Source organism: Miscanthus floridulus, unplaced genomic scaffold (genome assembly GCF_019320115.1).
Source record: "Miscanthus floridulus cultivar M001 unplaced genomic scaffold, ASM1932011v1 fs_131_8, whole genome shotgun sequence".
Lineage (NCBI taxonomy): Eukaryota > Viridiplantae > Streptophyta > Magnoliopsida > Poales > Poaceae > Miscanthus > Miscanthus floridulus.
Window position 1 is genome coordinate 30,128 of NW_027096249.1, and position 24,238 is coordinate 54,365.

The 24,238-nt window shown below is 45.3% G+C and overlaps 1 protein-coding gene across 1 annotated transcript; it reads right to left on the reverse strand.

Annotated features, from left to right (window-relative positions):
* Positions 1-13,260: 13,260 nt before the first annotated feature.
* On the reverse strand, positions 13,261-17,246 carry LOC136530443 (uncharacterized). The gene is made up of 5 exons (XM_066523182.1): positions 16,031-17,246; positions 15,424-15,971; positions 14,919-15,333; positions 14,646-14,681; positions 13,261-14,057 (listed from the first exon to the last, which is right to left on the reverse strand). Exons 1-5 carry the CDS (start codon positions 17,244-17,246, stop codon positions 13,477-13,479), a joined length of 2,796 nt encoding a protein of 931 aa, XP_066379279.1. The 3' UTR covers positions 13,261-13,476.
* Positions 17,247-24,238: the final 6,992 nt, after the last annotated feature.

Here is a 24,238-nt window from a genome sequence, read left to right on the forward strand (position 1 = left end):
GGTGCAAGATAGGTGCATGGTTTGCGCTAGACGTACCATAGGCTCAGAAATCATTTTGGACGCACTCGATGGTACCACTAGGTGATGAGGCTCAAGTGGAAGCTCGTTTTGGTTCGTTTGGAGATAGTGCCATGTTGTCGCAAGATAGGTGCATAGTTTGCGTCGAATGTATCATAGGCACAAAAATCATTTTGGATACACCCGATGGAACTCCTAGGTGACGTTGGTCATGTGAAATCTCGCTCCATTTGGAGATAGTGCTAATCTTGATGCAAGATAGTTGCACGGTTTGCGTCGAACGTGCCATAGGCTCGGAAATCATTTGGACGCACCCAATGGAACTCCTAGGTGACATGGGTCATGTGGAGTCTCACCTCTTTCTGTTTTGTGATAGTGTTAGTGTCGGTTCAAGATAGGTGCATGATTTGCGGTAGATGTACCATAGGCTCAGAAATCATTTTGGACACACTCGATGGTACCACTAGGTGATGAGGCTCAAGTGGAAGCTCGTTTAGGTCTGTTTGGAGATAGTGCTAATGTTGTCGCAACATAGGTGCATAGTTTGCGTCGAACGTATTATAGGCTTGAAAATCATTTTGGACGCACCCGATGGAACTCCTAGGTGACGTTAGTCATGTGGAATCTCGCTCCATTTGGAGATAGTGCTAATCTTGATGCAAGATAGCTGCACGGTTTGCGTCGAACATGCCATAGGCTCAGAAATCGTTTGGACGCACCCAATGGAACAACTAGGTGACATGGGTCATGTGGAATCTCACTTCTTTCCGTTTGGAGACAGTGTAAGTGTCAGTGCAAGATAGGTGCACATTTTGCGCCAAATGTACCATCGGCTCATAAATCACTTTGGACGCACTCGATGGTACTCCTAGGTGACAAGACTCAACTGAAAGCTCGCCCCATTTGGAGATAGTGCTAATCTTGACGCAAGATAGTTGCACGTTTTGTGTCGAACGTACCATTGGCTAGGAAATCATTTTGGACACACCCGATGGAACTCCTAGGTGACTTGGGTCATGTGGAATCTCGCTTCTTTCCGTTTGGAGACAGTGTTAGTGTCGGTGCAAGATTGGTGCATGGTTTGTGCTAGACATACCATAGGCTCACAAATCATTTTGGACGAACCCGATCATACCCTAGGTGACAAGGCTCATGTGAAAGCTCGCTCCGTTTGGAGAAAGTGCTAATCTTGACGCAAGATAGGCTCACGGTTTGCGTCGAATGTACCATAGGCTCATAAATCATTTTGGACACACCAGATGGAACACCTAGATGACGTGGGTCATGTGGAGTCTCACTTCTTTCAGTTTTGAGACAGTGTGAGTGTCGGTGCAAGATAGGTGCATGGTTTGCGCTAGACGTACCATAGGCTCAGCAATCGTTTTGGACGCACTCAATGGTACCAATAGGTGATGAGGCAAAAGTGGAAGCTCGTTTCGGTCCGTTTGGAGATAGTGCTATGTTGTCGTAAGATAGGTGCACAGTTTGCGTCGAATGTATCATAGGCACAAAAATCATTTTGGACGCACCCGATGGAACTCCAAGGTGACGTTGGTCATGTGAAATCTCGCTCCATTTGGAGATAGTGCTAATCTTGACGCAAGATAGCTGCACGGTTTGCGTCGAACGTTCCATAGGCTTGGCAATTGTTCGGACGCACGCAATGGAACTCGTAGGTGACATGGGTCAAGTGGAATCTCACTTCTTTCCGTTTGGAGACAGTGTAAGTGTCAGTGCAAGATAGGTGCACATTTTGTGCCAAACGTACCATCGGCTCATAAGTCATTTTGGACGCACCCGATGGTACTCCTAGGTGACGAGGCTCAAGTGAAAGCTCACCCCAATTGGAGATAGTGCTAATATTGACGCAAGATAGTTGTGCGTTTTGTGTCGAACGTACCATAGGCTCGAAAATCATTTTGGACACACCCGATGGAACCCCAGGTGACTTAGGTCATGTGGAATCTCACTTCTTTCTGTTTGGAGACAGTGTTAGTGTCGGTGCAAGATTGGTGCATGGTTTGCGCTAGACGTTCCATAGGCTCAGAAATCGTTTTGGACGAACCCGATCGTACCCTAGGTGACGAGGCACAAGTGAAAGCTCGCTCCGTTTGGAGATAGTGCTAATCTTGACGCAAGATTGGTGCACGGTTTGCGTCGAACATACCGTAGGCTCATAAATCAAATTGGACGCACCAGATGAAACTCCTAGATGACGTGGGTCATGTGGAGTCTCACTTCTTTTAGTTTTGAGACAGTGTCAGTGTCGGTGCAAGATAGGTGCATGGTTTGCGCTAGACGTACCATAGGCTCAGAAATCATTTTGGACGCACTCCATGGTACCACTAGGTGATGAGGCTCAAGTGGAAGCTCATTTCGGTCCGTTTGGAGATAGTGCTATGTTGTCGCAAGATAGGTGGATAGTTTGCGTTGAATGTATCATAGGCATAAAAATCATTTTGGACACACCCGATGTTACTCCTAGGTGATGTTGGTCATGTGAAATCTCGATCCATTTGGAGATAGTGCTAATCTTGACGCAAGATAGCTGCACGGTTTGTGTCGACCGTGCCATAGGCTCAGAAATCATTTGGACGCACCCAATGGAACTCCTAGGTGACATGGGTCATGTGGAGTCTCACTTCTTTCTATTTTGAGACAGTGTTAATGTCGGTTCAAGATAGGTGCATGATTTGCGCTAGACGTACCATAGGCTCAGAAATTGTTTTGGACGTACTCGATGGTACAATTAGGTGATGAGGCTCAAGTGGAAGCTCGTTTCGGTCCGTTTGGAGATAGTGCTAATGTTGTCGCAACATAGGTGCATAGTTTGCGTCGAACGTATTATAGGCTCAAAAATCATTTTGGATGCACCCGATGGAACTCTTAGGTGACGTTAGTCAAGTGGAATCTCGCTCCATTTGGAGATAGTGCTAATCTTGATGCAAGATAGCTGCACGGTTTGCGTCGAACGTGCCATAGGCTCGGAAATTGTTTGGACGCACCCAATGGAACTCCTATATGACATGGGTCATGTGGAATCTCACTTCTTTCCGTTTGGAGACAGTGTAAGTGTCAGTGCAAGATAGGTGCACATTTTGCGCTAAATGTACCATCGGCTCACAAATCATTTTGGACGCACCCGATGGTACTCCTAGGTGACGAGGCTCAAGTGAACGCTCACCCCATTTGGAGATAGTGCTAATCTTGATGCAAGATAGTTGCACGTTTTGTGTCGGGCGTACCATAGGCTCGGAAATCATTTTGGACACACCCGATGGAACTCTTAGGTGACTTGGGTCATGTGGAATCTCGCTTCTTTCCGTTTGGAGACAGTGTTAGTGTCGGTGCAAGATTGGTGCATGGTTTGCGCTAGACGTACCATAGGCTCAGAAATCATTTTGGACGAACCCAATTGTACCCTAGGTGATGAGGCTCAAGTGAAAGCTCGCTCCGTTTGGAGATAGTGCTAATCTTGACGCAAGATTGGTGCACGGTTTACGTCGAACGTACCATTGGCTCATAAATCATTTTGGACGCTCCAGATGGAACTCCTAGATGACGTGGGTCATGTGGAGTCTCACTTCTTTTAGTTTTGAGATAGTCTTAGTGTCGGTGCAAGATAGGTGCCTGCTTTGCGCTAGACGTGCCATAGGCCTAGAAATCATTTTGGACGCACTCGATGGTACCACTAGGTGATGAGGCTTAAGTGGAAGCTCGTTTCGGTCCGTTTGGAGATAGTGCTATGTTGTCGTAAGATAGGTGCACAGTTTGCGTCGAACGTATCATAGGCTCGAAAATCATTTTGGACGCATCCAATGGAGATCCTAGGTGACGTTAGTCATGTGGAATCTCGCTCCATTAGAGATAGTGCCAATCTTGACGCGAGATAGCTGCACAGTTTGCGTCGAACGAGCCATAGGCTCATAAATCATTTGGACGCACCCAATGGAACTCCTAGGTGACATGGGTCATGTGGAGTCTCACTTCACTCTGTTTTGAGACAGTGTTAGTGTCGGTGCAAGATAGGTGCATGGTTTGCGCTAGACGTACCATAGGCTCAGAAATCATTTTGGACGCACTCGATGGTACCACTAGGTGATGAGGCTCAAGTGGAAGCTTGTTTCAGTCCATTTGGAGATAGTGCTAATGTTGTCGCAAGATAGGTGCACAGTTTGCGTCGAACGTATTATAGGCTCGAAAATTGTTTTGGACACACCCGATAGAACTCCTAGGTGACGTTAGTCATGTGGAATCTCGCTCCATTTGGAGATAGTGCTAATCTTGATGCAAGATAGCAGCACGGTTTGCGTTGTACGTTCCATAGGCTCAGAAATTGTTTGGACGCACCGAATGGAACTCCTAGGTGATATTGGTCATGTGGAATCTCACTTCTTTCCGTTCGGAGACAGTGTAAGTGTCAGTGCAAGATAGGTGCACATTTTGCGCCAAACGTACCATCGGCTCATAAATCGCATTGGACGCACCCGAGGGTACTCCAAGGTGATGAGGCTCAAGTGAAAGCTCACCCCATTTGGAGATAGTGCTAATCTTGATGCAAGATAGTTGCACATTTTGTGTCGAATGTACCATAGGCTCGGAAATTATTTTGGACACACCCGATGGAACTCCTAGGAGACTTGGATCATGTGGAATCTCGTTTCTTTCTGTTTGGAGACAGTGTTAGTGTCGGTGCAAGATTGGTGCATGGTTTGCGCTAGACGTGCCATAGGCTCGAAAATCGTTTTGGACGAAATCGATCGTACCCTAGGTGACAAGGCACAAGTGAAAGCTCGCTCCGTTTGGAGATAGTGCTAATCTTGACGCAAGATTGGTGCACGGTTTGCGTCGAACATACCATAGGCTCATAAATCATATTGGACGCACCAGATGAAACTCCTAGATGACGTGGGTCATGTGGAGCCTCACTTCTTTTAGTTTTGAGACAGTGTTAGTGTCGATGCAAGATAGGTGCATAGTTTGCGCTAGACGTACCATAGGCTCAGCAATCGTTTTGGATGCACTCGATGGTACCACTAGGTGATGAGGCTCAAGTGGAAGCTCATTTCGGTCCGTTTGGAGATAATGCTATGTTGTCGCAAGATAGGTGCACAGTTTGCGTCGAATGTATCATAGGCACAAAATTCATTTTGGACACACTCGATGTAACTCCTAGGTGACGTTGGTCTTGTGAAATCTCGCTCCATTTGGAGATAGTGCTAATCTTGACGTAAGATAGCTGCACGGTTTGCGTCGAACGTGCCATAGGCTCAGAAATCATTTGGACGCGCCTAATGGAAGTCCTTGGTGACATGGGTCATGTGGAGTCTCACTTCTTTCTATTTTGAGACAGTGTTAGTGTCGGTTCAAGATAGGTGCATGATTTGCGCTAGACGTACCATAGGCTCAGAAATTGTTTTGGACGTACTCGATGGTACCACTAGGTGATGAGGCTCAAGTGGAAGCTCATTTTGGTCTGTTTGGAGATAGTGCTAATGTTGTCGCAACATAGGTGCATAGTTTGTGTCGAACGTATTATAGGCTCAAAAATCATTTTGGACGCACCCGATGGAACTCCTAGGTGACGTTAGTCAAGTGGAATCTTGCTCCATTTGGAGATAGTGCTAATCTTGATGCAAGATAGCTGCACGGTTTGCGTCGAACGTGCCATAGGCTTTGAAATTGTTTGGACACACCCAATGGAACTCCTAGATGACATGGGTCATGTGGAATCTCACTTCTTTCCGTTTGGAGACAGTGTAAGTGTCAGTGCAAGATAGGTGCACATTTTGCGCCAAACGTACAATCGGCTCATAAATCATTTTGGACGCACCCGATGGTACTCCTAGGTGACGAGGCTCAAGTGAACGCTCACCCCATTTGGAGATAGTGCTAATCTTGACGCAAGATAGTTGCACGTTTTGTGTCGAGCGTACCATAGGCTCGGAAATCATTTTGGACACACCCGATGGAACTCCTAGGTGACTTGGGTCATGTGGAATCTCGCTTCTTTCCGTTTGGACACAGTGTTAGTGTCGGTGCAAGATTGGTGCATGGTTTGTGCTAAACGTACCATAGGCTCAGAAATCGTTTTGGACGAACCCGATCGTACCCTAGGTGACGAGGCTCAAGTGAAAGCTCGCTCCGTTTGGAGATAGTGCTAATCTTGACGCAAGATTGGTGCATGGTTTGCGTCGAACATACCATAGGCTCATAAATCATTTTGGACGCACCAGATGGAACTCCTAGATGACATGGGTCATGTGGAGTCTCACTTCTTTTAGTTTTGAGATAGTGTTAGTGTCGGTGCAAGATAGGTGCCTGCTTTGCGCTAGACGTGACATAGGCCTAGAAATCATTTTGGACGCACTCGATGGTATCACTAGGTGATGAGGCTTAAGTGGACGCTCGTTTCGGTCCATTTGGAGATAGTGCTATGTTGTCGTAAGATAGGTGCACAGTTTACGTCGAACGTATCATAGGCTCAAAAATCATTTTGGACGCATCCAATGGAGATCCTAGGTGACGTTAGTCATGTGGAATCTCGCTCCATTAGAGATAGTGCTAATCTTGACGCAAGATAGCTGCACAGTTTGCGTCGAACGAGCCATAGGCTCAGAAATCATTTGGACGCACCCGATGGAACTCCTAGGTGACATGGGTCATGTGGAGTCTCACTTCACTCTATTTTGAGACAGTGTTAGTGTCGGTGCAAGATAGGTGCATGGTTTGCACTAGACGTACCATAGGCTCAGAAATCGTTTTGGACGCACTCGATGGTACCACTAGGTGATGAGGCTCAAGTGGAAGCTTGTTTTGGTCCGTTTGGAGATAGTGCTAATGATGTCGCAAGATAGGTGCACAGTTTGCGTCGAACGTATTATAGGCTCGAAAATTGTTTTGGACGCATCCGATGGAACTCCTAGGTGACGTTAGTCATGTGGAATCTCGTGGCATTTGGAGATAGTGCTAATCTTGATGCAAGATAGCTGCACGGTTTGCGTCGAACATGCCATAGGCTCAGAAATTGTTTGGACGCACCCAATGGAACTCCTAGGTGACATGGGTCATGTGGAATCTCACTTCTTTCCGTTTGGAGACAGTGTAAGTGTTAGTGCAAGATAGGTGCACATTTTGCGCCAAACATACCATCGGCTCATAAATCATTTTGGACGCACCCGATGGTACTCCTAGGTGACGAGGCTCAAGTGAACGCTCACCCCATTTGGAGATAGTGCTATTCTTGACGCAAGATAGTTGCACATTTTGTGTCAAGCGTACCATAGGCTCGGAAATCATTTTGGACACACCCGATGGAACTCCTAGGTAACTTGGGTCAAGTGGAATCTCGCTTCTTTCCGTTTGGAGACAGTGTTAGTGTCGGTGCAAGATTGGTGCATGGTTTGCGCTAGACGTACCATAGGCTTAGAAATCGTTTTGGACGAACCCGATCGTACCCTAGGTGACGAGGCTCAAGTGAAAGCTCGCTCCGTTTGGAGATAGTGCTTATCTTGAAGCAAGATTGGTGCACGGTTTGCGTCGAACGTACCATAGGCTCATAAATCATTTTGGATGCACCAGATGGAACTCCTAGATGACGTGGGTCATGTGGAGTCTCACTTCTTTCAGTTTTGAGACAGTGTTAGTGTCGGTGCAAGATAGGTGCCTGCTTTGCGCTAGACGTGCCATAGGCCTAGAAATCATTTTGGACGCACTCGATGGTACCAATAGGTGATGAGGCTTAAGTGGAAGCTCGTTTCGGTCCATTTGGAGATAGTGCTAATGTTGTCGTAAGATAGGTGCACAGTTTGCGTCGAACGTATAATAGGCTCGAAAATCGTTTTGGACGCATCCAATGGAAATCTTAGGTGACGTTGGTCATGTGGAATCTCGCTCCATTTAGAGATAGTGCTAATCTTGACGCAAGATAGCTACATAGTTTGCGTCAAACATGCCACAGGCTCGGAAATCATTTGGACACACCCAATGGAACTCCTAGGTGACATGGGTCATGTGGTGTCTCGCTTCTTTCCATTTTGAGATAGTATTAGTGTCGGTGCAAGATAGGTGCCTAGTTTGCGCAAGACATACCATAGGCTTAGAAATCATTTTGGACGCACTCGATGGTACCACTAGGTGATGAGGCTCAAGTGGAAGCTCGTTTCAGTCCGTTTGGAGATAGTGCTAATATTGTCGCAAGATAGGTGCATAGTTTGCGTCGAACGTATTGTAGGCTCAAAAATTGCATTGGACGCACCTGATGGAACTCCTAGGTGACATTAGTCGTGTGGAATCTTGCTCCATTTAGAGATAGTGCTAATCTTGATGCAAGATAGCTGCACTGTTTGCGTCGAACGTGCCATAGGCTCGGAAATCATTTGGACGCACCCAATGGAACTCCTAGGTGACATGGGTCATGTGGAATCTCACTTCCTTCCATTTGGAGACAATGTAAGTGTCAGTGCAAGATAGGTGCACATTTTGCGCCAAACGTACCATCGGCACATAAATCGTTTTGGACACACCCGATGGTACTCCTAGGTGATGAGGCTCAAGTGAAAGCTCGCCCCATTTGGAAATCATGCTAATCTTGATGCAAGATAGTTGCACTTTTTGTGTCGAACATACCATAGGCTCGGAAATCATTTTGGACACACCCGATGGAACTCCTAGGTAACTTGGGTCATGTGGAATCTCGCTTCTTTCCATTTGGAGACAGTGTTAGTGTCGGTGCAAGATTGGTGCATGGTTTGCGTGAGACGTACCATAGGCTCAGAAATCGTTTTGGACGCACCCAATGGAACTCCTAGGTGACATGGGTCATGTGGAGTCTCACTTCTTTCTGTTTTCAGACAGTGTTAGTATCGGTGCAAGATAGGTGCATGGTTTGCGCTAGACGTACCATAGGCTCAGAAATCATTTTGGACGCATTTGATGGTACCACTAGGTGATGAGGCTCAAGTGGAAGCTTGTTTTGGTCTGTTTGGAGATAGTGCTAATGTTGTCGCAAGATAGGTGCACAGTTTGCGTGGAACGTATTATAGGCTCGAAAATTGTTTTGGACACACCCGATGGAACTCCTAGGTGATGTTAGTCAAATGGAATCTCGCTCCATTTGGAGATAGTGCTAATCTTGATGCAAGATAGCTACACGGTTTGCGTCGAACGTGGCATAGGCTCAGAAATCGTTTGGACGCACCCAATGGAACTTCTAGGTGACATGGGTCATGTGGAATCTCACTTCTTTCCATTTGGAGACAGTGTAAGTGTTAGTGCAAGATAGGTGCACATTTTGCGCCAAACGTACCACTGGCTCATAAATCATTTTGGACGCACCCGATGGTACTCCTAGGTGATGAGGCTCAAGTGAATGCTCACCCCATTTGGAGATAGTGCTAATCTTGATGCAAGATAGTTGCACGTTTTGTGTTGAGCGTACCATAGGCTCAGAAATCATTTTGGACACACCCGATGGAACTCCTAGGTGACTTGGGTCATATGGAATCTCGCTTCTTTCCGTTTGGAGACGGTGTTAGTGTCGGTGCAAGATTGGTGCATGGTTTGCGCTAGACATACCATAGGCTCAGAAATTGTTTTGGACGAACCCGATCGTACCCTAGGTGATGAGGCTCAAGTGAGAGCTCGCTCCGTTTGGAGATAGTGCTAATCTTGACGCAAGTTTTGTGCACGGTTTGCGTCGAACATACCATAGGCTCATAAATCATATTGGACACACCAGATGAAACTCCTAGATGACGTGGGTCATGTGGAGTCTCACTTCTTTTAGTTTTGAGACAGTGTTAGTGTCGGTGCAAGATAGGTGCATGGTTTGTGCTAGATGTACCATAGGCTCAGAAATCATTTTGGACGCACTCGATGGTACCACTAGGTGATGAGGCTCAAGTGGAAGCTCATTTCGGTCCGTTTGGAGATAGTGCTATGTTGTCGCAAGATAGGTGCACAGTTTGCGTCAAATGTATCATAGGCACAAAAATCATTTTGGACACACCCGATGTAAATCCTAGGTGACATTGGTCATGCGAAATCTCGCTCCATTTGGAGATAGTGCTAATCTTGACGCAAGATAGCTGCACGGTTTGCGTCGAACATGCCATAGGCTCGGAAATCATTTGGACGCGCCTAATGGAACTCCTAGGTGACATGGGTCATGTGGAGTCTCACTTCTTTCTATTTTGAGACAGTGTTAGTGTCGGTTCAAGATAGGTGCATGATTTGCGCTAGACGTACCATAGGCTCAGAAATTGTTTTGGACGTACTCGATGGTACCACTAGGTGATGAGGCTCAAGTGGAAGCTCGTTTCGGTCCGTTTGGAGATAGTGCTAATGTTGTCGCAACATAGGTGCACAGTTTACGTCGAACGTATTATAGGCTCAAAAATCATTTTGGACGCACCCGATGGAACTCCTAGGTGACGTTAGTCAAGTGGAATCTCACTCCATTAGGAGATAGTGCTAATCTTGATGCAAGATAGCTGCATGGTTTGCGTTGAACGTGCCATAGGCTCGAAAATCATTTGGACGCACCCAATGGAACTCCTAGGTGACATGGGTCATGTGGAATCTAACTTCTTTTCGTTTGGAGACAGTGTAAGTGTCAGTGCAAGATAGGTGCAAATTTTGCGCCAAACGTACCATCGGCTCATAAATCATTTTGGACGCACCCGATGGTACTCCTAGGTGATGAGGCTCAAGTGAACGCTCACCCCATTTGGAGATAGTGCTAATCTTGACGCAAGATAGTTGCACGTTTTGTGTCGAACATAGCATAGGCTTGGAAATCATTTTGGACACACCCGATGGAACTCCTAGGTGACTTGGGTCATGTGGAATCTCGCTTCTTTCCATTTGGAGACAGTGTTAGTATCGGTGCAAGATTGGTGCATGGTTTGCGCTAGACGTACATAGGCTCAGAAATCGTTTTGGACGAACCCGATCGTACCCTAGGTGATGCTCAAGTGAAAGCTCGCTCCGTTTGGAGATAGTGCTAATCTTGACGCAAGATTGGTGCACGGTTTGCGTCGAACATACCATAGGCTCAGAAATCATTTTGGACGCACCAGATGGAACTCCTAGATGACGTGTGTCATGTGGAGTCTCACTTCTTTTAGTGTTGAGACAGCGTTAGTGTCGGTGCAAGATAGGTGCATGGTTTGCGCTAGATGTACCATAGGCTTAGAAATCGATTTGGATGCACTCGATGGTACCACTAGGAGATGAGGCTTAAGTGCAAGCTCGTTTCGGTCCATTTGGAGATAGTGCTAATCTTGACGCAACATAGGCGCATGGTTTGCGTGGAACATACCATAGGCTCATAAATTATTTTGGACGCACCTGATGGAACTCCTAGGTGACGTGGGTCATGTGGAGTCTCACTTCTTTTAGTTTTGAGACAGTGTTAGTGTCGGAGCAAGATAGGTGCATGCTTTGCGCTAGACGTACCATAGGCTCAGAAATTGTTTTGGACGCACTCGATGGTACCACTAGGTGATGAGGCTCTCAAGTGGAAGCTCGTTTTGGTCCGTTTGGAGATAGTGCTAATGTTGTCGCAAGATAGGTGCACAGTTTGCGTTGAACGTATCGTAGGCTCAAAAATCATTTTCGACGCATCCAATGGAGATCCTAGGTGACGTTAGTCATGCGGAATCTCGCTCCATTAGAGATAGTGCTAATCTTGATCCAAGATAGCTGCACAGTTTGCGTCGAACTAGCCATAGGCTCAGAAATTGTTTGGACGCACCCAATGGAACTCCTAGGTGACATGGGTCCTGCGGAGTCTCACTTCTTTCTGTTTTGAGACAGTGTTAGTGTCGGTCCAAGATAGGTGCATGATTTGCGCTAGACGTACCATAGGCTCAGAAATCATTTTGGACGTACTCGATGGTACCACTAGGTGATGAGGCTCAAGTGGAAGCTCGTTTCGGTCCGTTTGGAGATAGTGCTAATGTTGTCGCAACATAGTTGCATAGTTTGCGTCGAACGTATTATAGGCTCAAAAATCATTTTGGACGCACCCGATGGAACTCCTAGGTGACGTTAGTCAAGTGGAATCTCGCTCCATTTGGAGATAGTGCTAATTTTGATGCAAGATAGCTGCATGGTTTGCGTCGAACATGCCATAGGCTCGGAAATCATTTGGACGCACCTAATGGAACTCCTAGGTGACATGGGTCATGTGGAATCTCACTTCTTTCCATTTGGAGACAGTGTAAGTGTCAGTGCAAGATAGGTGCACATTTTGCGCCAAATGTACCATCGGCTCATAAATCATTTTGGATGCACCCGATGGTACTCCTAGGTGATGAGGCTCAAGTGAATGCTCACCCCATTTGGAGATAGTGCTAATCTTGATGCAAGATAGTTGCACATTTTGTGTTGAGCGTACCATAGGATCGGAAATCATTTTGGACACACCCGATGGAACTCCTAGGTGACTTGGGTCATATGGAATCTCGCTTCTTTCCGTTTGGAGACGGTGTTAGTGTCGGTGCAAGATTGGTGCATGGTTTGCGCTAGACGTACCATAGGCTCAGAAATTGTTTTGGACGAACCCGATCGTACCCTAGGTGACGAGGCTCAAGTGAGAGCTCGCTCCTGATGTGCACACGCCTATGCAACGCGTGTAGCAAGTTTTGTGGCCCGATCTTCTCGTAGGATCCACGAACTTGATAACTTGTCGCTGCGTGACCTGGTGAAGAGGCAGTGCACCACGAGGCTGTCCACGCGACGAACTACCGAGACAATCACCCTTCCACGTACCGACAAAACAGCCCACGCAATCACGCCCTATAGACGTGGAGGCATGAACTGGGTGAACCGCAGTTCGGCGTTCTACAACTCCCTCAGGAATCGAAAGAACAAGTTTGCAAGCCTCTCAAGACTCACGCATAAACAAAACTCCACGAGTTTGTGTATTCTGAATTCAGCTAATCAAGGTCTGACCTTTCATTGTCTAGTACAAGATATATATAGGGATAGGGACGTTCAGCTTGGAGTAAATGGCAGCATGCGCATGCACCAGTGGATTTCGTGGCTGGTTCGCGCGTCTTTCAGCTTCTGATAGCAGTTACTAAAATGAGCATAACTCTTTATTGGGAAGTCCAAATAATGAGCCGTTTGATGGGATGGAAAGTAGACTTGAAGACGCTTCCATCCACATATAGAACATCATCTAACTCCTTGTATTCTGTCCGCGGTGATGCTTGGAATTCGTACCATGTATCAGTCATCTAGCTTCTGGTTGCATTTCCATGTAAAGGTGATGAACCACCATTTTATTCTTGCACACCATAGGCTTCTTGGTTCAAATGTCCAGAGGCTTGAATCCATCTTCATCCCATGCTGGTTCATACACTCCATCATTCCTAAGGACATTGGAACAAGAACTCAAAAGCATAGGCTCATTCAACATAAACTGATTATTAAACATAAGGTTAGCGTTCACCTGAGAATGAATTTCCTTCTCCAATTGTTTAGCTCTACTTCTTGTAATTGGACCAGCTTTATCAAGTGGAGTTTCATTTGAAGATGAGTGAATGCTAGGAATGTCCTCATTAGCCTCCCCTCTTGAGAAGGAGTCGTCCTCGACTCAGGCTCACCAACAAATGGAAGCAAGTCTTTGACATTGAATGTTGTACTCACATTGGAATATTCAGGTGGCAGCTCAATTTTGTAAGCATTATCATTTATCTTGTGTAAAACCTTGAACGGACCATCACCCCTAGGAGATAACTTACTCTTGCGCTGTTGGGGAAATCGATCCTTGCGTAGATGCAACCACACGAGGTCTCCGGGCTGGAATGTAACCTTCTTCTTACCTTTGTTCGCTTGCTTTGCATATTGTGCGGATTTCTTCTCGATATTCCTTCTTGTCTCATCATGTAGCTTCTTGAGAAAATCTGATCTCTTTGCTGCATCCAAGTTAACTTGTTCCTGTAATGGTAAAGGCAAAAGATCCATGGGAGTATGCGGTTTAAACCCATAAACAATTTCAAATGGACAAAAGTTTGTTGTGGAATGGACTGCCCTGTTATAAGCAAATTCAACATGTGGAAGGCAGTCTTCCCACTGCTTCAAATTCTTTTTCAACACAGCACGCAACATGGTGGACAAGGTACGGTTGACAACTTCAGTTTGCCCATCGGTTTGCGGATGACAAGTGGTGGAAAATAACAACTTTGTACCAAGCTTAGCCCATAACGTCTTCCAAAAATAGCTTAGAAATTTTGTATCCCGATCTGAAACAATAGTCCTTGGTACTCCATGTAAACGAACGATCTCCCTGAAAAACAAATCAGCAACGTGTGAAGCATCGTCGTTCTTATGACATGGAATAAAATGTGCCATTTTAGAGAATCGGTCAACAACAACAAAGATAGAATCCCTCCCCCTCTGAGACCGAGGTAACCCCAAAATAAAATCCATGGATATATCTTCCCAAGGTACATTCGGAACTGGTAATGGAGTATAAAGACCATGGGGATTAAGGCGGGACTTAGCTTTCAAGCAGATTATGCAGCGTGCAACATGTCACTGGACATCACGTTGCATATGTGGCCAAAAGAAATGATTGGAGAGCATGTCCAATGTCTTTTTGACGCCAAAATGACCAGCTAAGCCACCAGCATGTGCTTCCTGCAAAAGAACTTGACGAATCGAGCAGGCTGGAATGCATAGTTTGTTAGTGCGAAATAAAAAACCATCATGCACATAATACTTGTCCCAGCCTTTTCCAGCAATGCAATGAGAGAAAGGTTCTTTAAAATCAGAATCAGCTGCATAGAGTGTTTTAATGGATTCCAAACCAAGCACTTTTGTATCTAATTGTGTAACCAAACCACATCTCCGTGATAAGGCATCGGCAACAATGTTATCTTTTCCACGCTTATGTTTTACAACATAGGGAAATGTTTCAATGAACTCAATCCATTTAGCATGTCTACGGTTCAGTTTGCCTTGACTTTTTAGATATTTCAAAGCTTCATGATCAGAATAAATGACAAATTCTTTAGGTAACAAATAATGTTGCCAAACTTCCAAAACTCGAACTAAGGCATAAAGCTCTTTATCATAGACAGAATAATTCAGATGTGGACCATTCAACTTTTCAGAAAAGTAGGCAACAGGTTTACCTTCTTGAAGTAGTACACCTCCTATGCCAATACCACTTGCATCACATTTGATCTCAAATGTCTTACCAAAATCAGGAAGTTGTAGCAGCGGTGCTTCACAAAGCTTTGTTTTCAGCTCATTGAAGGCTTGGTCTTGTTCATTACCCCACTTGAATGGAACATCCTTCTTTGTCAAATTGTTGAGGGGTGCAGCGATGGTGCTGAAATCTTTAACAAAACGCCTGTAAAAACCTGCAAGACCATGAAAACTTCGAACTTGACTCACATTTGTAGGTGTAGGCCAATCCTTTATTGCTTTAACCTTTTCTTCATCAACCTGAATACCATCTGCGGAAACAACAAAGCCAAGGAAAACAACACGGTCTGTGCAAAAGGTGCACTTAGCAATGTTGCCATACAATTTCTCTTCCCTCAAAACAGCAAGTACTTGACGGATATGATCAAGATGTTCATCAAATGATTTGCTATAGATCAGAATATCATCAAAATAAACAACTACAAACTTGCCAATGAAAGCTCGTAAAACATGGTTCATTAAGCGCATAAAAGTTGAAGGAGCATTTGTCAAGCCAAATGGCATCACAAGCCATTCATAGAGACCAATTTTAGTTTTAAACGCTGTTTTCCATTCATCACCAAGTTTCATGCGGATTTGATGATAGCCACTACGCAAATCAATCTTGGTGAAAATGATGGAACCACTCAATTCATCTAACATGTCATCAAGTCGTGGAATGGGATGGCGATATCGAACAGTTATAGCATTGATAGCACGACAATCAACACACATGCGCCAAGAGCCATCTTTCTTTGGAACTAAAAGAATGGGAACAGCACATGGTGATAAGGATTCATGAACATACCCTTACTTGTGTTGGGGATCTCACTCAATTTTCTTTTGTCAGATTCCTCTCTTTTCTTGCGAGCCATATCTGAAGCATGTATCTCCTCTGGAGATAATGGAATAAGAACCACCTTCTTGTCATTGTGAATGAAAGTGTGTTTGTTAGACCGTCCAAAATGCACCGAGTCCACATCAAATTGCCAGGGCCGACCAAGCAGCAAATGGCATGCTTGCATGGGGACAATATCACAATCCACCTCTCCATGATAATCACCAATGGAAAATGACAAACGAATCATGGCTGAAACCTTAACTGTCCCAGAATTATTCAACCATTGCATATGGTATGGATGTGGATGGCAACGTGGCTGCAAGCCAAGCTTCTCAATAAGCAAAGCACTAACAATATTATTGCAGCTCCCACCATCTATGATGAAACGGCACACTTGTCCTTTCACTTTGCATCTGGATTGAAACAAATTATGGCGTTGTCCTTGTTCAGCAGCAACAAATTGAGTGGAAAGAACTCGCCTCACCACCAAAGAAGGAGATGGTGTGTTCATTATAGAACACGTCAAATCAGGAAAATCAGCAAGCAACTCATCAAAATCATCACTAGTAATCTCGTCGAAAGATGGAGAAACAACATCTTGTAATAGGTCATTGTGAGCAAAAGTTGGAATAGGTTGAATGGCTAAACAATTTAGACCTAGCTCAAATGTACCATCCTCTACTGAATACTCACAAGTGTTAAGATTAAGATCTGCAAATACATTGTTAAACTCGTCCTCCTCTTCACTTTGGGAATCATAAGAACCATCAGCAAGTGCAATAATAGTACGACGATTGGGACATTTAGCTTGCTTATGCCCATGACCACCACACTTAAAACACTCAATCTTGCTTGTCTTGCGTTGGGTGGCTGCAGTAGAAGAAGTGGGCTGACTTGAACTCACAGCTTTACCTTTCACATCCAATTGTTTGGAAGAAGTTGGAAGATATCTATTTGCTCCACGAGATGAGGATTTGGGCGTTGCAGCTCCTTGCTGTTGGAATTGAGGCGTGACATCCCCTTGCTGTTGGGAATGACGCCATGAAGCATTGTATTTGTAAGACGTAGCAATTTGCCTTTCAGCCCTCTTTGCAAAATGAACCAACTCGGTGAGACATGTGTAGGTTGTCATATCCACTTTATCAGCAATGGGTTTATTGAGGCCAACTAGAAACCGAGCCATTGTGGATTCCTCATCTTCAGTTATCCCCACACATTTCCAATTCTTGAAAATATTCATCAACAGTACGAGTACCTTGCACAAGACGTTTCAGCTTCAAATGTAGATCACGAGAGTAATATGCTGGAACAAAACGACATCGCATTTCTCTCTTCATGTCTTCCCAAGTTATACGAACATGCCCAACTCTCTGATATTCAGTACGGACCTGATTCCACCAAGTTATGGCATAGCCTTTAAACTCAATGGCTGCAAGCTTTGCCTTCTTTTCAGCAGAGTATTCATACAAATCAAATATTTGTTCCACCTTGGTCTCCCATTCAAAATAAGCATCAGCATTCTCCTGTCCGCTGAAAGGGGGAATAGACACTTTCATGTTTCTTAAACCATCATCATTACGACGACGATGGCGGTCACGATAACCATGATGGCCACCACCATGTCGATGATCATCCATGTCGGACAACATATCATCATCACCATCATAATCTCTTCCTCCAACTAGAATGCGCCGAGCACGACCAAAACCATGGCCAAACCCACCACGTCCATGTCCATGACCAGCAGCACGACATGGTGCCTCGTTATCCTCATTGTCATCATCCTCATTTGGTGGTGGTTCTCTATGAGGCATGTTCAATTGGAGAGTTTGTAGTTGTTGCATCAAATCATTCATTTGTGTACGCAGCTCCTAGAATTCCTCCACCGAAACAGCGGCACCATCTCCACGTCCTGCCATATTAGTAGAGGGGAAAAAGGACAATATATATGTGGAATATATGTGGAATCACTCCCTCACCACTTGCTGAACAAGTTCTTTCTCTTCCTGGAAAGGGCAAGAACCAGGGCTGCAATCTGTAGTGGAAGAGTGAAGAGACTACGGTGCAACAGCTCACGGTGCTTTTAAGTGGAGCTTGGTGGGGTAATATGTAAATGGAATGCGCTGAAATGTAGTAATGCAAAACCGAATAATAATCCAAGAACTCAAGTCTAAGTTGCTGAATATAAAGGAAAAGATGCTCAAAGAAAGGAACAAGATGTAGGAAGTGGATAGATGAACACCAATTGCACCAACCGAAACTTGTTGCTGCCCAAACCCCTTTGTGGTGTGCTGAACACAATTCTCTTTTACTTCTTTTCTTTCCCTTTTTTTTTGAACAAGAACTCGTTGTTTTCAGTCCTTCTTTTGACCCATATACATCTTTTCTTTTAACCTTTGTGAGAAACGCAGCACAACTTTCAACTAAAGGGGCACATAAGGATCAACTAAGATGGACGGCGCAGCACAAAAACAAGAAACTCGCGTGGGGAATTTGTGGCGGGTAGAAAACAAGGGTGGAACGGGTGGGTTTTTTTTGATTTATATATATGCAGCAAGCAATGACGATCAGAACAAGGGTGGGATGGGTGGGTACATGCAGCAAGCGATTTGATGATTAGAACAATGATAACAACTAGAATGATGTGGAAAAGAAAAATTCAGCAACTAGACAAATCTTAAAGGATTAAAACTCGATAAAGCAAACTACAAAATCAGTAGCACGTATGAATTTGGGCTGTAGGTTTTCTTTTTTGGCTATTAGTGGACAGTAGGTATATAAACTCTATCCTACCAAAAACAAGAACAATCCTAACGAGTAAACGGAGGCTCTGGTACCAGATGATGTGCACACGCCTATGCAACACGTGTAGCAAGTTTTGTGGCCCGATCTTCTCGTAGGATCCGCGAACTTGATAACTTGTCGCTGCGTGACCTGGTGAAGAGGCAGTGCACCGTGAGGCTGTCCACGCGACGAACTACCGAGACAATCACCCTTCCACGTACCGATGAAACAGCTCACGCAATCACGCCCTATAGACGTGGAGGCACGAACTGGGTGAACCGCAGTTCGGCGTTCTACAACTCCCTCAGGAATCGAAAGAACAAGTTTGCAAGCCTCTCAAGACTCACGCATAAACAAAACTCCACGAGTTTGTGTATTCTGAATTCAGCTAATCAAGGTCTGACCTTTCATTGTCTAGTACAAGATATATATAGGGATAGGGACGTTCAGCTTGGAGTAAATGGCAGCATGCGCATGCACCAGTGGATTTCGTGGCTGGTTCGCGCGTCTTTCAGCTTCTGATAGCAGTTACTAAAATGAGCATAACTCTTTATTGGGAAGTCCAAATAATGAGCCGTTTGATGGGCTGGAAAGTAGACTTGAAGACGCTTCCATCCACATATAGAACACCGTCTAACTTTTTGTATTCTGTCCACGGTGATGCTTGGAATTCGTACCATGTATCAGTCATCTAGCTTCTGGTTGCATTTCCATGTAAACGTGATGAACCACCATTTTATTCTTGCACACCATAGGCTTCTTGGTTCAAATGTCCAGAGGCTTGAATCCATCTTCATCCCATGCTGGTTCATACACTCCATCATTCCTAAGGACATTGGAACAAGAACTCAAAAGCATAGGCTCATTCAACATAAACTGATTATTAAACATAAGGTTAGCGTTCACCTGAGAATGAATTTCCTTCTCCAATTGTTTAGCTCTACTTCTTGTAATAGGACCAGCTTTATCAAGTGGAGTTTCATTTGAAGATGAGTGAATGCTAGGAATGTCCTCATTAGCTCCGTTTGGAGATAGTGCTAATCTTGACGCAAGATTGGTGCACGGTTTGCGTCGAACGTACCATAGGCTCATAAATAATTTTGGATGCACCAGATGGAACTCCTAGATGACGTGGGTCATGTGGAGTCTCACTTCTTTCAGTTTTGAGACAGTGTTAGTGTCGGTGCAAGATAGGTGCCTACTTTGCGCTAGACGTACCATAGGCTTAGAAATCATTTTGGACGCACTCGATGGTACCACTAGGTGATGAGGCTTAAGTGGAAGCTCGTTTTGGTCCGTTTGGAGATAGTGCTAATGTTGTCGTAAGATAGGTGCACAGTTTGCGTTGAACGTATAATAGGCTCGAAAATCGTTTTGGATGCATCCAATGGAAATCCTAGGTGACGTTGGTCATGTGGAATATCGCTCCATTTAGAGATAGTGCTAATCTTGACGCAAGATAGCTGCACAGTTTGCGTCAAACATGCCACAGGCTCAGAAATCGTTTGGACACACCCAATGGAACTCCTAGGTGACATGGGTCATGTGGTGTCTCGCTTCTTTCCGTTTTGAGATAGTGTTAGTGTCGGTGCAAGATAGGTGTATGGTTTGTGCTAGACATACCATAGGCTCAGAAATCGTTTTGGACGCACTTGATGGTACCGCTAGGTGATGAGGCTCAAGTGGAAGCTCGTTTCGGTCCATTTGAAGATAGTGCTAATGTTGTCGCAAGATAGGTGCACAGTTTGTGTCGAACATATCATAGGCTCGAAAATCATTTTGGACACACCCGATGGAACTCCTAGGTGACGTTGGTCATGTGGAATCTCGCTCCATTTGGAGATAGTGCTAATCTTGACGCAAGATAGCTACATGGTTTGCGTCGAATGTGTCGTAGGCTCGGAAATCGTTTGGACGCACCCAATGGAACTCCTAGGTGACATGGCTCATGTGGAGTCTCACTTCTTTCTGATTTGAGACAGTATTAGTGTCGGTGCAAGATAGGTGCCTGGTTTGCGCAAGACATACCATAGGCTCAGAAATCGTTTTGGACACACTCGATGGTACCACTAGGTGATGAGGCTCAAGTGGAAGCTCGTTTCAGCCCATTTGGAGATAGTGCAAATATTGTCGCAAGATAGGTGCACAATTTGCGTCGAACATATTGTAGGCTCAAAAATCGCTTTGGACGCACCCGGTGGAACTCCTAGGTGACGTTAGTCATGTGGAATCTCGCTCCATTTGGAGATAGTGCTAATCTTGATGCAAGATAGCTGCACGGTTTGCGTCGAACGTTCCATAGGCTCGGAAATCGTTAGGACACACCCAATGGAACTCCTAGGTGACATGGGTCATGTGGAATCTCACTTCCTTCCGTTTGGAGACAGTGTAAGTGTCAGTGCAAGATAGGTGCACATTTTGCGCCAAACGTACCATTGGCTCATAAATCATTTTGGACGCACCCAATGGTACTCCTAGGTGATGAGGCTCAAGTGAATGCTCACCCCATTTGGAGATAGTGATAATCTTGATGCAAGATAGTTGCACGTTTTGTGTCGAGCGTACCATAGGCTCGGAAATCATTTTGGACACACCCAATGGAACTCCTAGGTGACTTGGGTCATATGGAATCTCGCTTCTTTCCATTTGGAGACAGTGTTAGTGTCGGTGCAAGATTGGTGCATGGTTTGCGCTAGACATACCATAGGCTCAGAAATTGTTTTGGACGAACCCGATAGTACCCTAGGTGACGAGGCTCAAGTAAGAGCTCGCTCCGTTTGGAGATAGTGCTAATCTTGACGCAAGATTGGTGCACGGTTTGCGTCGAACGTACCATAGGCTCATAAATCATTTTGGATGCACCAGATGGAACTCCTAGATGACGTGGGTCATGTGGAGTCTCACTTCTTTCAGTTTTGAGACAGTGTTAGTGTCGGTGCAAGATAGGTGCCTGCTTTGCGCTAGACGTACCATAGGCTTAGAAATCATTTTGGACGCACTCGATGGTACCACTAGGTGATGAGGCTTAAGTGGAAGCTCGTTTTGGTCCGTTTGGAGATAGTGCTAATGTTGTCGTAAGATAGGTGCACAGTTTGCGTTGAACGTATAATAGGCTCGAAAATCGTTTTGGACGCATCCAATGGAAATCCTAGGTGACGTTGGTCATGTGGAATATCGCTCCATTTAGAGATAGTGCTAATCTTGACGCAAGATAGCTGCACAGTTTCAAACATGCCACAGGCTCAGAAATCGTTTGGACACACCCAATGGAACTCCTAGGTGACATGGGTCATGTGGTGTCTCGCTTCTTTCCGTTTTGAGATAGTGTTAGTTTCGGTGCAAGATAGGTGTATGGTTTGCGCTAGACATACCATAGGCTCAGAAATCGTTTTGGACGCACTTGATGGTACCGCTAGGTGATGAGGCTCAAGTGGAAGCTCGTTTTGGTCCATTTGAAGATAGTGCTAATGTTGTCGCAAGATAGGTGCACAGTTTGTGTCGAACATATCATAGGCTCGAAAATCATTTTGGACACACCCGATGGAACTCCTAGGTGACGTTGGTCATGTGGAATCTCGCTCCATTTGGAGATAGTGCTAATCTTGACGCAAGATAGCTACATGGTTTGCGTCGAATGTGTCGTAGGCTCAGAAATCGTTTGGACGCACCCAATGGAACTCCTAGGTGACATGGCTCATGTGGAGTCTCACTTCTTTCTGATTTGAGACAGTATTAGTGTCGGTGCAAGATAGGTGCCTGGTTTGCGCAAGACATACCATAGGCTCAGAAATCGTTTTGGACACACTCGATGGTACCACTAGGTGATGAGGCTCAAGTGGAAGCTCGTTTCAGCCCATTTGGAGATAGTGCAAATATTGTCGCAAGATAGGTGCACAATTTGCGTCGAACATATTGTAGGCTCAAAAATCGCTTTGGACGCACCCGGTGGAACTCCTAGGTGACGTTAGTCATGTGGAATCTCGCTCCATTTGGAGATAGTGCTAATCTTGATGCAAGATAGCTGCACGGTTTGCGTCGAACGTTCCATAGGCTCGGAAATCGTTAGGACACACCCAATGGAACTCCTAGGTGACATGGGTCATGTGGAATCTCACTTCCTTCCGTTTGGAGACAGTGTAAGTGTTAGTGCAAGATAGGTGCACATTTTGCGCCAAACGTACCATCGGCTCATAAATCATTTTGGACGCACCCAATGGTACTCCTAGGTGATGAGGCTCAAGTGAACGCTCACCCCATTTGGAGATAGTGATAATCTTGATGCAAGAGAGTTGCACGTTTTGTGTCGAGCGTACCATAGGCTTGGAAATCATTTTGGACACACCCAATGGAACTCCTAGGTGACTTGGGTCATATGGAATCTCGCTTCTTTCTGTTTGGAGACAGTGTTAGTGTCGGTGCAAGATTGGTGCATGGTTTGCGCTAGACATACCATAGGCTCAGAAATTGTTTTGGACGAACCCGATCGTACCCTAGGTGACGAGGCTCAAGTGAGAGCTCGCTCCGTTTGGAGATAGTGCTAATCTTGACGCAAGATTGGTGCACGGTTTGCGTCGAACGTACCATAGGCTCATAAATCATTTTGGATGCACCAGATGGAACTCCTAGATGACGTGGGTCATGTGGAGTCTCACTTCTTTCAGTTTTGAGACAGTGTTAGTGTCGGTGCAAGATATGTGCCTGCTTTGCGCTAGACGTACCATAGGCTTAGAAATCATTTTGGACACACTCGATGGTACCACTAGGTGATGAGGCTTAAGTGGAAGCTCGTTTCGGTCCGTTTGGAGATAGTGCTAATGTTGTCATAAGATAGGTGCACAGTTTGCGTTGAACGTATAATAGGCTCGAAAATCATTTTGGACGCATCCAATGGAAATCCTAGGTGACGTCGGTCATGTGGAATGTCGCTCCATTTAGAGATAGTGCTAATCTTGACACAAGATAGCTGCACAGTTTGCGTCAAACATGCCACAGGCTCAGAAATCATTTGGACACACCCAATGGAACTCCTAGGTGACATGGGTCATGTGGTGTCTCGCTTCTTTCCATTTTGAGATAGTGTTAGTGTCGGTGCAAGATAGGTGTATGGTTTGCGCTAGACATACCATAGGCTCAGAAATCATTTTGGACGCACTTGATGGTAATGAGGCTCAAGTGGAAGCTCATTTCGATCCGTTTGGAGATAGTGCTATGTTGTCGCAAGATAGGTGCACAGTTTGCGTCGAATGTATCACAGGCTCGAAAATCATTTTGGACACACCCGTTGTAACTCCAAGGTGACGTTGGTCATGTGAAATCTCGCTCCATTTGGAGATAGTGCTAATCTTGACGCAAGATAGCTGCACGGTTTGCGTCGAATGTGCCGTAGGCTCG

Excerpts from the sequence above, each read along its gene's own strand:
- LOC136530443 (XM_066523182.1), bottom strand. The coding sequence starts at position 17,246 with ATGGCTCGGTTTCTAGTTGGCCTCAATAAACCCATTGCTGATAAAGTG. Across the intron at positions 14,682-14,918 it reads CTATGTTGTAAAACATAAGC|TTCTTTTGCAGGAAGCACAT; the intron begins GTGGAAAAGATA and ends CGATTCGTCAAG. Across the intron at positions 14,058-14,645 it reads ACATGCTGGTGGCTTAGCTG|TCCATTCCACAACAAACTTT; the intron begins GTCATTTTGGCG and ends ATAACAGGGCAG.